This window comes from Harpia harpyja, chromosome W (assembly GCF_026419915.1).
Source record: "Harpia harpyja isolate bHarHar1 chromosome W, bHarHar1 primary haplotype, whole genome shotgun sequence".
Taxonomy (NCBI): Eukaryota; Metazoa; Chordata; class Aves; order Accipitriformes; family Accipitridae; genus Harpia; species Harpia harpyja.
Window position 1 is genome coordinate 33,591,530 of NC_068968.1, and position 14,313 is coordinate 33,605,842.

The window sequence follows — 14,313 nt, forward strand, 5'->3', positions numbered from 1 at the left end:
ATAAAATTGTAATGTTTAATGCTACACATAAAAGATATTTGCCTGTCAAGGAAAAACAAAATATGCAGTACCTAACATTTCATTAGTTTATTTCCATACTTCCACAGCATATGAAAAAATAATTATATTGGTGTCACATCCCAATTTCTCAGGACGATGACTCAGGTTTGCTGATTCCCAGGTCAGGACTAAGGTGAAACGACACCAGGGATCCTTTAACTCACAAAACACAACTTTTATTTGCTCATAACAAGAATTGGCATGCTCACCACAAAAATTGGTATGCTCACAACAAGAATTGGCATGAAACTATGTCAGTAAACTGTGTAATGTGTGCTAACCATATGTCACCAAACATAAACTACAGGCCTTGCTTATTTTCTGATCAGTTCAGGGAAGACAATAAGGAGAGCCCTCCCGTTGAGTCACGAGGTTCAGAGTGGACCCCCTTGCTTTCTAGACTCCCTCTCAGTGAGGAGCCTAGGGGCGGCTGGATCCACTCCTAGTCCCAGACTTGGTCAACGGTTTATGTCTAAAGGGATAAGGTGTAGGAATTACAGAAAAAAGAGAGTGAGAGAAAAGAGATTTCACCAGTCCTGGGTCCAGCATTGGTTCAGTCAGCCAAGGGGTCCATTTCCGGTGGGCTTGCACACCTGGGGCTTCAGTTTGTGTCCTTTTATCATCCTTGCCCCTTCTTCGGGTGGGCACTCGAACTTATTAGGCTAATTAGGTGTCATGAGCAGTTTGTGAGCCTTTGGGAAATGGGTCGTTGGGCTTGGGGGTCATTTGGGGAGTAACTTCCCCTTCCCTGCAGACATGATCTTTTGCCATGCATGGTGAACTGTCCTGCTCAACATATCAGAACAGCATGGTGAGTTGCCTTGTTCAGCATATCAGAACAGGGAGGTGCCCTCTGTCCTGTTGCTGATGGGTGCTGATTGGCTTCTTTTCACCTGTGGTTCCTTGCTATGCAGGGTTTGTTGTTATGCAGAGTTCATAGTTTAGCAGAACTTGCCCCACCACAATGTTTGAGACATTAACTCTTTCAGTCTCTCACAATTGGAAAGTTATGTCTAGCATTCCTTCATTTGAAAACTATATTTAGTTCAGTATTAGTTTGAAAAGCAAAGGCTTCTACATAGGCTGAGAAGACATTGAAAGTACCTGTAAGAGAAGCTAACTCAGACACTGTAATACATATTTGCATAACTTTTTATTTTCTCAGACTTTCATAGACATTCACTCCAAGGATTTTTAATACTTCTCTTTATGCTTGGAGACCTCAAATTGTTCTTTGAACCCTGTATACTTAAGGGTGTTGATGTTGCTTCAGAGAGACAGATTGAATGAACCTAACCCCCCTTTATCCTGTTCATAGGTGACCCCTCATCATCACTAGTACAGAGCATAGCCTCTTGCTATACAAGGCACTCAAGTACAGAGCTCGACTAACATTTAACTATCAAGGAACTTGTGAATGCTGTATTGGCTTTGTGTGGCAAGGTTTTGGTAGCGGGGGGGGTTACAGGTGTGGCTTCTGTAAGAAGCTGCTGGAAGCTTCCCCTGTGTTCGAGAGGCCATACCAGCCGGCTCTAAGACGGACCCGCCGCCGGCCAAGGCCGAGCCAATCAGTGGTAGTGGTAACACCTCTGTGATAACATTTTTAAGAAGGAAAAAAAGTTGGGACAGAGGGTAATCGGCAGCCGGAGAGAGGAGTGAGAACATGTAAGAGAAACAACCCTGAGGACACCAAGGTCAGTGAAGAAGGAGGGGGAGGAGATGCTCCAGGCGCCGGAGCAGAGATTCCCCTGCAGCCTGTGGTGAAGACCATGGTGAGGCAGGCTGTCCCCCTGCAGTCCATGGAGGTCCACAGTGGAGCAGATATCCACCTGCAGCCCGTGGTAAAGACCATGGTGAGGCAGGCTGTCCCCCTGCAGCCCATGGAGGTCCACAGTGGAGCAGATATCCACCTGCAGCCCATGGAGGACCCCACGCCGGAGCAGGTGGGTTCCCGAAGGAGGCTGTGACCCCGTGGGAATCCCGCGCTGGAGCAGGCTCCTGGCAGGACCTGCGGATCTGTGGAGAGAGGAGCCCACGGAGCAGGTTTTCTGGCAGGACTTGTGACCCCGTGGGGGGCCCACGCTGGAGCAGTCTGTGCCTGAAGGACTGCACACCGTGGAAAGGACCCATGCTGGAGCAGTTCGTGAAGAACTGCAGCCCGTGGGAAGGACCCACGTTGGAGAAGTTCGTGGAGGACTGTCTCCCGTGGGTGGGACCCCACGCTGGAGCAGGGGAAGAGTGTGATGAGTCCTCCCCCTGAGGAGGATGAAGCGGCAGAAAATAACGTGTGATGAACTGACCGTAAACCCCATCCCCATCCCCCTGTGCCGCTGGGGGGTTGGTAGAGAATCCGGGAGTGAAGTTGTGCCTGGGAAGAAGGGAGGGGTGGAGGGAAGGTGTTCTGAGATTTGGTTTTATTTCTCATTACCCTACTCTGGTTGATTTATAATAAATTGAGTTAATTTTCCCCAAACTGAGTCTGTTTTGCCTGTGACGGTAATTGGTGAGTGATCTCTCCTGTCCTTATCTCGACCCACAAGCTCTTTGTTATATTTTCTCTCCCCTGTCCAGCTGAGGAGGAGGGGGAGTGATAGAACGGCTTTGGTGGGCACCTGGCATCCAGCCAGGGTTAACTCATCACAGTGACCTAAGGCACACAAGCAGATGATAAAAAAGAACATTTAAAGGGATGGGATTGAGCAGAGCCTACCTGTGTTACCTGCACTCAGAGGCTGATGCGTCACACCAGGAGACATGCTATTTCTTTGCAAAGAAGGATGGGCCAGTGGCAAAAGGTTGGGGTTACCCAGTGAGCTTGATAGCATATATCCATACATTCTGTACGGTATGTCTAAATATTTTGATGGTTTTAATATTTTGTACCAGCCGTGGAAACTGGTTTGCTGCTAGGTGACTGTAAAAGTGAGATTTGGTAAATAATTATTAGAAATCTTATACTAACACTATGATTGAAACAATAGACAAAAGTATAGCCAAGCAATTAACTAGTAGAGGTAGTTACTCCTAAGTTTGGCAGTTCTTGGCTCTTATGACTAGATGTTCCTGTACGCTAGATGAGAACAATGTTGAAACTGACCACATGTGATTGAAGCTGCGTTAAGCTTCAAGATCAAAGAACAAGGACAAGAACAAAGACTTCAAGGACAGCCAACAAGAACTTCAAATGGGTCGGTGGTTGCAAAAGCAGCCCTTCGACTCAAATGGATCCTTCATTGCACATGATGGGATGTAGGCAGTACTATGATAATCAGTTATAATCATTTTTATGTGTATGTATACTAATCTGATTAATATGCAATTAGTTATTCTATTGTCGTGGTTTAACCCCAGCCAGCAACTAAACACCACGCAGCCGCTCACTCACTCCCCCCCCACCCAGTGGGATGGGGGAGAAAATCGGGAAAAGAAGCAAAACCCGTGGGTTGAGATAAGAACGGTTTAATAGAACAGAAAAGAAGAAACTAATAATGATAATGATAACACTAATAAAATGACAACAGCAATAATGAAAGGATTGGAATGTACAAATGATGTGCAGTGCAATTGCTCACCACCTGCCGACCGACACCCAGCCAGTCCCCCGAGCGGCGAATCCCTGCCCCCCCTTCCCCGTTCCTATACTAAATGGGACGTCACATGGTATGGAATACCCCGTTGGCCACTTTGGGTCAGGTGCCCTGGCTGTGTCCTGTGCCAACTTCTTGTGCCCCTCCAGCTTTCTCACTGGCTGGGCATGAGAAGCTGAAAAATCCTTGACTTTTAGACTAAACACTACTTAGCAACAACTGAAGACATCAGTGTTATCAACATTCTTCACATACTGAACTCAAAACATAGCACTGTACCAGCTACTAGGAAGACAGTTAACTCTATCCCAGCTGAAACCAGGACATCTATATAACCTGTTTGTGCTAAAGCTGTGGCATGCACACTAGGTGGAACTATGCCCGCGCATCCAGCGCTGCAATAAAGAATGCCTGCTTTCTAAAACTCCAAAACAAGTCTTAAAGAGTTTCTTTGACCGGCTTTTTGGTATCAAGCTGACTGGGTTACTGTATACCAAATTGCTGTGGTTAGACACTAGGATAGAAACTGGTATCTCAAAGTTCGGTGGTAGAACAACCTGTACAAGTAAAAAAGGGGAAATAAAGACAAGAATAGTATAGAAACACAACAATCTTCAAGTATTGTTGCTCCATATTTAGTTCAAATATTTTGTAGCTAGCAGTTAAAATATTTAAGCTCCCACCCACTAAGAGACAAGAGAAGAGGTTTAAACAGTTACCAAGGCTTTTAAATATGGTTTTCAAAATCATTATTCCATCTTCCTTTAATGCAGCTTGTACATTTACTTTGTAAGAACTGGAATGATATTTTTTGTTTGTTTGTTTGTTTAAAAGAATACCCTGCTTTATGAAGCTTAATATTTTTTCTTTCATTCAGTTAAGTCATAATTGTTCACTTGTGATCTCTTAATCTAGTGTCACAGGTGACTGCAAGATCAAAGGTATGTGATTATGATGACTTCATTGCATGGAGAAAAATTAGATGGGGTGGAAAGCAAAGAGGAAAGCTTTAATTTCAGCATATGTTGCTTTAGCAACCAGAATGATTCCAAATCACGTTAAAGGCACCAACACAATAGAAACTTTTTTTAAAAAGTCTTTTATCTTAGTTTAGGAAGGGCTTAAAAGAAACAAAGTTCTAATCAGGGACGTGTAGCAAATACAAGAACTTTACATATAGATACACCATTCTTTGGCTTTTTTTTGGGGGGCGGTGGTGTTTGTTGATGCCTGTTCAACCAGGCCTTCATCTATTTAGAGACAGCAATACTTATAGCTCCCTTCTAGTGAACTATTTCTGTCTCCTCTGCTTTCATCACTCTTATGAAAATTACAAATAAATGTATAATTATTATCAGATGTTTTAGAACAAAATAAATACTTATCCCCAGAAAATTATCTGAGGAAATGCCATTGGCCTTAGCTGTTAAGAGGAAAAGCTAATTTTATTTTCATTTGGCAGCAGCTTTGTTCAAGACCAGGCACAGGCATTGCATTGTTTTTTAAATTTTGTTAGTGATTTAATGGCTTGACTTGTTGACTTTTTGTTCAGTTTTGTTTTCTTACTCCCAGATTTCTTAGCTACCTTTTAATGATCACAAGTAAATGAATATAACTTCCCTGAAGCTATACTGATTTGCACAGTTAAGGATCATGTCTTATATTTACAAATTTACATTATATAGTAGCCTTGAGCTCCATCTTGCCCATTAGATTTAGGCTTACACTAAGAGAAGGAGCTCCTATTGCATTAAGGGACAACACCTACTGATTCTTCCTTTTGTGGTAAGCAGCTTGCTAGTGCATACAGACTGTGAGCTCTGTGTGTGAAGTATTTATATAAGATAGGATATCCCTTTGAAAAGAAATGCTAACATTTTGCAGTTCTGTAGTGCATCTCTGAAGCAATTTCACAAAAAGATAATACATTTTACCTTGTAAGATACCTGCAAGGTAGGAAGTTATACCCAAAACACACCTCAGGAAACCAGAAGAGACAAGTTAATAGCTGGACTAGGACTATATCTGGTTTTAAATCTGACATCAAAAGGTTAAGTTTAATGAAAGCAACTAGAGGGAAATTTCATTAATTTTTAGGAGGACAAAAGTGATGTACCATGTTTAGATTAGCTGTATTGTTTCTAATTCCTAGATCTTTCTCAGTTTTATAGAAAAGGCATTTTTCCCAAATACATATGGAGGTAAAGAAGGTGACAGAAGTCACTTCAAGCCAGGAATGAGTTCTTCCTTTTTTTTTTCTTCTCATTTCTTAAGACTTTAAGTGGTTATAACATGCTGCTTTGCTGGAACCAAACCAAGCAGCATGAGAGACAATGAAGGATCGGAAGAACCACCAAACCCCCAGTTTTTAAAGATGGAAAAGTAACTTGGTTAAATTCTATCTAATTGCAAATTCTGTTGCCTTGGTTTGAACAAACCAAACGTCAACCTTGAAAGAGGATAGCAACGGCAATTGGTATGATTTTGACTTGAAAAAAGGTTAAGTGTTTCAGCTCATAACAGTCATCCAAAGTGTTGCAGTCATTGCTTTATTGAACTGAGTTGTACCCTGGAAAACCAAATTCATGGTGACATCTTTAAAACTTTTTTGTTGAGAAAAACAGCTATACAAAATAAGCAAATGGAAAGGGAAGCAAGAAAGATGGAATATACATGTATACCTCCCTGATGCTTTATATAAACGTTGAGCATTCTTAACAAGCCATTCCAAATTCTCATTTGTCAAATTTGGTACTATTCTGGTCTCTCTGAAAAAATATTTATTACTTAAATTTTTTGCAAAAACATGTTTAGCATAGATATGTGAACTTCTTCAAATTTAAATTAAAGTCATGTGAAAATTTTTCTTCTGAGAATTAATATAAAGAACACTTATACTGTGTGAGACAGAACATCCTTAAGAAGTATTCTCAGCTTAGATATCAGATTTTGCACTGTCCTGGTTTTGGCAAGGATAGAGTTAATTTTCTTTCTAGTAGCTGGTATAGTGTTATGTTTTGGATTTAGTATGAGAATAATGTTCATAACACACTGATGTTTTCAGTTGTTGCTAAGCAGTGTTTATACTAAGTCAAGGATTTTTCAGCTTCTCATGCCCCGCCAGCAAAAAGGCTGGAGGGGCACAAGAAGTTGGGAGGGGACACAGCTGGGACAGCTGACCCAAAGTGGCCAAAGGGATATTCCATACCATGTGACATCATGCCCACTATATAAAGTGGGGGGGTTGGCCTGGGGGGCAGATCGCTGCTTGGGAACTAACTGGGCATCAGTTGGCAAGTGGTGAGCAATTGCATTGTGCATCACTTGTTTTGTATATTCCAATTCTCTTATTACTGTTGTCATTTTATAATTATTATCATCAGTATCATTATTATTTTCTTCTTTTCTGTTCTATTAAACCGTCTTTATCTCAACCCACGAGTTTTACTTTTTTTTTTTTTCCCCCCCAATTCTCTCCCCCATCCCACTGGGCGGGGGAGAAGTGAGTGAGCGGCTGCGTGGTGCTTAATTGCTGGCTGGGGTTAAACCACAACATGCACACACAATTGACTAGGAATACAGAAGAGACTTTGCTCATTCTGGGTATGCAGACATCCTCTTTTGCAGCTAACCATACAACCTACATGTGGGAATAAGGGATGAACACATCCAAATAATTGCACTCTCTTCTAAAAGCAAGTAGTTATCTATGCAAATTCAGATGCTTCTTTGAACCTGGGCAAATCTTTGGGTTTGCTAATCTTTCTTCCACACAGAAGAAGGGTCAAACAGAACCTCCACATTCTGTTTGTCAGCTTTATAAATCTAATCTTAAGCATAATGACAAAATAGCCTGCCCCTCCATCTTGTGCAAACAAAATAGCACATGCAGAGTTATTTCTCTTAGATATCTGGCAAGGCATATGACTGATGGTTAGAAATTTTTTACTTCGTTAAAACAAAATTTAGCTCTTGTTAAAGCATTAAAGAAATGCTGATGAGGTCAAAGCAAATTCTCTGATAAAGCTGAAAAATGACCCCACCACACAAACATATCTGAATCCTGCCATTAGGCTCTCATGTAGTTTGTTTCTCTGCAGTGAGCAAGTACCTGTAACCCTTCAGTGCTCCAGTTAAGTGTGGCAGAAACACTTAAAAACTGAAATAGCACATAAGAGAATGCACTAATTACTATATATAAAGGAATTTCAGTTCTACATTGTTTTTTCTATATCACCACAAAAAGTATTCTGTGGGTTTGTTAGCCTGTCCACAAAGAAAGATTTCCATCATTATATTTTTAGATATAATTTGGGCAAGTGGTGTGGTAAAACAGTTCTGTAAATCAAGTGAATATAATGTATATATATATAATTCACTTCCTTCTGTAGGTTTCACCTATAGTAGGCTTTGTGTATGTGTCAGAGGCAGAGACTTGGAAGAAAAATATGTTATGTGAAATTTTCTGACCACAGTATTTAATTATATATAGTGCTATTAAATACTGTTTCCAGCTGAAATGTTTTCCTTAAGAAGCCAGAACTGAAAGGGTTATGGTTTGTTACTGCAACAGTTGTCAGCAGACAGCCATCTAACCTTTGGTACTTACAAGTTTTTTATGGTTCTTGATCATATTATCAAATTCTTCATTAATTGTTTTGTATTTTTCTTCAGTGTGTGGGGTGAGAGTGTAAGAGGAGTCAGGATCAGGGCTTTCACAACCTTTGATTTCTTTCTTGTTCAATGCCTGCCAGGCTTAGAGAAATATCAAAAAGTAAAAAATAATTAAAGGCAGCTCAGAGTATTTACACATAATCTTTGCCTGCTGATCATTAGATCAGTATCTTCATCATTTTTCCTGTACTTGTCCTCAGACTCAGTGATGTGACCTACTGAATCATCTGCATCGGGGTCTGGACTGTCACAGCCATTAAGTACTTTCTTTCTCAATGTCTGAAAAAACATAATTTGGAAAGTTCAGTACATGACACCCTGCAAGAGAGACTCAGCATTGTTACAGTAACACCAACTGCCCAGCAGTGGAAGGTTTTATACTGTACTTTAGGGAAAGAAACTGGCTATAGATCCACCATCTACACCATCCACCATGTTACAGATGCACAACTAACCAAATCCAATAGGTGTTAAAACTCAGATTTATTCTTCAGCAAAAGTTAGTTAGAAGTCCGGTAACATTTTATAAAACCACAGGCTCAATGATGTAAAGAGAATTAATACTACACGGCCGACTTAAGAATCCCCAAGATTTAAAGTGATGGCTCAAAATGCGCATATCACTCACCTAAAAGCTGAGGGCTCTCTCCCTCGAGGAGTTACCTCGGGCGATGCCCCGACCTGAGGGGGAGTCCCCGACTACAGACCTGCTGCTCCGAGGAGGACTGCCAACATGTCCTCTGGCGGGACCTCATTTATACCCCTGTCGAATCTGACCTGTGGTCATTTAATTCTATTGGCTAGGAGGGTCACCTCGGTGTACCTGGCGCATCTCGATTGGCCAGTTCAAATTTCAACCTGCAGCCTCCAGGGTTTCCTTCCCCTTCTCCCTGCCTGGAGAAGTTTTGTTTCCTGCTGGCGGGATGGGGGGGGAGGAAGCATACTGCCACAATCCACCCCGTGACCACAGTCATGATTCAACTGGTTTCTTTGGAGTGGTGGTACAGTCACCTCTTGCCTCCAAAGTTAAAAGGGGGTGCAGTTTGGCGAGTTTGACGCTCATTGTGGGTCATCGTTCCCTTCTGGTCTAGAATTAAAGTGGAATATCAAACACAGGAATATCTAGTGTATGGACAGTTCAAAGGAGTATACTTAATCGTTAGTACAGGCTTCACTACCAAGCGTTTGATAGAACTTATTGCAATATAGATTACAGTAGTCATAATTACAAGCATTATTAAAGTTTAGAGAAGGCTGGTCGCCCACCCCGTGAGAGAAAAAAAATCCGAATGTATTAAAACTTTTCCCAACCAGTTGGTCCCTGGTGCAGAAACAGTTGCCTCTGGGTCTCCTGAACTGTAAACTCAGTTTAAGGTGCTCTATCGATGTTCCTTGAGTAGCATACACAGTTGCCCCCATGGAATTTTAGGGTGTAGTGTAGTACCATTCCAATTCCACCCCGTGATCCCATGGGTTAGTTGGAGGATATAGTCACATCTGGTGACCAACTATAAACAACACGAGTATAACCTCCTCCCCCATCCAATCTGAACCTCCGACCATAATTGTTACATTGCTCTCATGCGAGCTCAAGGACTTGCGATATATTGATGTCCATTTTTGCCACGACATTATCATCCAGATCTTCACCATCCACGCCTGTCACCATCATCACTGTCAGCAAAGGACTGAAATGACTTGTTCCTTCATGGTCCTGTAAGAAAGCACAAACTAGGCCTCGGTCTTAAAACCGGGTCACAGGGTTAGAAGTCCGGGATTATCCACCAGGCACCGATACGGTGAGTCTTTCCACTCCCATCCAAGGCTTCCCAGGCATGCAGGCCTCGGTTTTGCTAAGGTCATAGGAACAATACCAATGGAGGGCAGTTTCACCGTGACAGGTTGGCCCACGTATGTCCCCAGTGGGAAATGGTGTCTCTGGTCATCTGGTATAGAGTCCTTGCCCCTTAATGGTTCCGTAGGACCGAATGCTCAAATTTTTGGACTTTCATAACTTCCCCATTGATTATTAACAGTAAAAACTGCCTGTGGTAATCGTGTGTCCCAGTTATGGTGTGAGACATCAGCATGTTTTTTAATCAAGCCATTGGTTCGCTCAACTGTACCATTGGCTTGGGAGTAACATGGGGTGTGAAACACCCATTTGATGCCCTCCCCTCACACCCAGTCTTGCAACACTGTGGCTGTGAAATGTGATCCGTTGTCACTTTGAATGCATTCAGGAATAGGTAGAATACCAAAACACTCTCGCAAAACCTGGACTGTCTGGTCTCCAGTGGCTGTGCCAACAGCCGTTGCCATAGACAATCCTCATACTACTTCCACTCCTGCCAAAATATACTTCTTCCCATGAGATGGTCTTAAAGGACCAATGTAATCAACCTGCCACGTGCTCCAAAGAGCCTTGCCTTGTCTGATATGCTGGGCTGGAACTTAGTTTGGGTGATTAGCCTTAAGCCTTATTCGGCATTGCAGGCAAGCTGTGATGATTGCTTCACAGGTTTTCATAGACACTGGCCAACCCTGAGACCAGCATTCATAATAGAGATCTGCTTTCCCTGAGTGGCCTCATTTGATATGCAACCATTCTGCTAGTCTATCCCAACCTTCCTTCTCACTGGTGACCATCCTGATTTGGGCCAGGTGGTCCATCTGCTGATTCCATTTCCCAGCTGGGGTTCCATCCCAAGCATGTCCCTTCACCCATCCGACCTTTAAAGGTCAGGACCTCCCTATTGCCAGGAGACATTGCCAGTCCTCTGTCCTCCACACTTTCGCATGACCTACTTCCCACTTACTAGATTCCCACTGACATAGCCACTCTGTAGCACCCTTAAAGGTTGTGTAAGAGTCAGTATAGACGATGGTAGCACCATTCTCTACGGCCAGTAATAAATGCAGCGACTGAATTAAGCGCTCAAGCTCTCTGTGCAAGATTCCCTTTATTTCACAAAAGAATCAAACTTATATATGTTTCAACAAAGATCTAGAAAGTACTAACGGCATACAGCCAATACTACTAACACAGGAGGGCATATCTGGCCCAGCTGGGATGTTTGCCAGTCCTCAGAACAGTTAAAGATAAAAACATTCCATACACATACTCATGACTGTCTTCAGCCACATCTTCCCAGGCCTACACAAGGCCATCCTCCAACCTGACCTTGTGAAACTAGTTCTTCAAAGGCTTGGCAAACATGCAGCACAACAAATTCTAACGGTCACTCTTGAAAACAAATGCCAGGTGTTCCGAGCTGCTCCCACAATAAAGCCAGTAGTTCTCTGACTTGTGCACTACCTTCACCCTCTTCTTCGACTTCCTTCCCAGTACCAATCTCCAATGCCACTGCTTTACATTGCCATTTTGATCCCACTCGACAGGCAGATGCATCAGTGAACCACACTCCCTGCACATCCGAGCCTGCCACAAATTCGGGTGCCTCCTCAATTGGAGAAGGTTTATATGGTTGACCCAGAAAGGCTGGGTCAGGGTTTACAGGTGGCTGTAGTCTGAAAACCTTAACCGGACCCTCCTTTAGTGGGAGCAATTGGCTTATCCCTTCTAGGTATGCATACCATTTCCTAACTGTGGCCTTTTGGGCTACTCCCTCCGGAGGAGGTGACCCATTGAGGATTGAATTTAAGAGAGGGAAAGGACCCTGTACTATAACATCCTGTGAAGTACGCAGCTTTTCAGCCTCTTTAACTGCTCTAGTGAGGGAAAGAGTCCCCTTCTCCCAATCTGAATATCATCGCTCAGTCTCTTTAAATGCAGTGGAGGAGAACAATAATGGTCTAGCTGGTCCCTGTGGCCCCTTTTGAAACACACCACACTATGAGGCATGTGCAGCAAATCCCCATTCCACCCTTAATGGATCTCGTGGGTGCAATGGACCTAGACTCTGATAAGCCTTAAGCTCATCTTTCAGAGTGTTAAGGGCTTCCGTACGCTGCAAAGGCCAATCCCATTTTCTGTTTTCAGAGCAAGTCATAGAGAGGGCGGCCAATCACCAAAAACCCTGGTATGTGTTTTCTCCAGTAGCCCAAAGTACCTAACAGCTGTTGTAATTCCATTTTATTGCCTGGAGTCTGTCCCTTTTCAATAGCTGATAGAGTGTCGTCAGGTACCGCAACTGCTCCAGCTATCCACCATGCCCCCAGGAATTTCATTTCTTGTCCAGGACCTTGGCATTTAGAAGATGGAACTTCTAGCCCATTCTTGACTAACAGATTCCAGATGGCCTCAGCCACTTGCCCTACCTGTTCCTTGTTATCCCCACCAACTAGGATATCATCTATATATTGATCTATGTGGACACCTGGTGGTACTTCCACAGCATCAAGGAGCTTGGCTAAAGCATTGTGAGCAATAGTAGTGGAGTGCTTATATCCCTGGGGAAGTCAATTAAAAGTGTATTGGGTCCCCTCCCAAGTGAAAGTGTTATAAGTTTGGACAAAGGTCCAGGAGCCGACTGTGGTGAATAATTAGAAGTAATTTATTAAGCAAGCGGTAAATAGGCAAAACAGCACTGGGCGGCCGGGGAGCCACTGCTCTACCAACGGCTCGCAACCCCCCTTCCCGTAGCCACAGTTCTTATAGTCCTCTATTTCCGGTATATGTGTCATTTTCGGTATACGTATCTTCCTTAGTGTACTCCACGTCTGCACCGATCTGTTGCTAGGGGGGTCTTTTTCTGCCTTCTGGCTTCCTTGGTGTACTCCGCATCTGCGCCGATCTGTTGCTAGGGGGGGTCTTTTTCTGCCTCCTGGTGATTGCTGGGATGAAGGCCCCCAAGTCTTCCTCCTGCGACTGCCCTGTGCCCCTCACTTGACACATACATGTTTTATTACCTTTTGTATAAACACAAGGCTTGCACAAACATTGTTTACATTACCAGTTATCTGTAGCTAATGCAAGACCCCCTCCTTCCTGTTTTAAGGCCGACATCTGGTTTTTCTACTAACATAAGCAAGATTTGATTAACAAACGCTTATCTATTATCACAATCCCCCCTCTTTCTTTTTCCCATTTTGTTTATCAAATCGTCTCACTGCTTCTTTTGCTCTTTCTAAGATAGGGGCTTCTTCGATTTGCAATTCGCCCTAAGTTGTTCATATTGACTTCTAATTAGCATCAATTGTTCTGCTTCCAACCTCCCCTTAACTATGGTGATTAATCTATTAAAAATGCATGGTCCAAAAGTAAGTCCTAAAACTAACAAAATGAGTGGCCCAGCTATCGTTGATAATAAGGTGGTGAGCCAAGGGGAGTGATTAAACCACGATTCGTACCAATTTTGCTGTATTTCTCTTTCTTTTTTCCTTTTTTCTAATCCCTCCCGGAGTTTAGTCATGGTGTCGCGAACCACCCCTGTGTGATCTGTATACACACAACATTCTTCTCGAAGAGCAGCACACAACCCCCCTTGTTGTAAAAACATTAGGTCTAGTCCTTGTCTATTTTGTAGGACCACTTCAGATAATGACCTTAATGAGGACTCTAGAGCACTAATAGATTTTTCAATCTTTACTAAGTCTTTGTCTACAGCTACCCTCAAGGCTCGGAATTTCTGATTTTGTTGGATCAGTGAGGCAATACCAGTTCCTGTTCCAGCTGCCCCTGCAGCCATTAACAGGCCTATAGTTAACGCCGTAAAAGGCTCTCTTTTTTGTAAGTGATGTTCCCGTACAGTGTGGTAATCGTATACAAAGCTCTCTGGATGGTAAATTATCTTGGGGACGATTATCACTTGTATGTAGTACTCATCTCTTTCATTAAACACTTTTACAGATAAACAAGGGGTAATTCCAGTTTTAGAACAAATCCATTTAGTATTTCTTGTGGGTATCAGCCAGTCTGTTGGAGGTTTCCCTTTTAGTGAGGTTTTGACTCCACATAAGTGATCTTTTTCTAATGGGATTTTTCCCAGGCATCTACCCTTTCCGGAGACTTGGGATAAAGTTATTCCCT

The 14,313-nt window shown here is 42.9% G+C and overlaps 1 protein-coding gene across 2 annotated transcripts in view; it reads right to left on the reverse strand.

Annotated features, from left to right (window-relative positions):
• Nucleotides 1-8,495, reverse strand: part of LOC128136248 (myocyte-specific enhancer factor 2C-like) — an 84,574-nt gene extending 76,079 nt beyond the window's left edge. For both annotated transcript variants that reach the window (XM_052775510.1, XM_052775509.1), the window contains exons 1-3: nucleotides 8,457-8,495; nucleotides 4,104-4,204; nucleotides 2,771-2,874 (exon numbers count right to left, since the gene is read on the reverse strand). In XM_052775510.1, the coding sequence (XP_052631470.1) occupies nucleotides 2,771-2,874; nucleotides 4,104-4,204; nucleotides 8,457-8,480 (229 nt within the window). In that variant the 5' untranslated portion in view covers nucleotides 8,481-8,495. The remainder of the gene's footprint in view (nucleotides 1-2,770; nucleotides 2,875-4,103; nucleotides 4,205-8,456) is intronic.
• Between the last annotated feature and the right edge of the window lie 5,818 nt (nucleotides 8,496-14,313).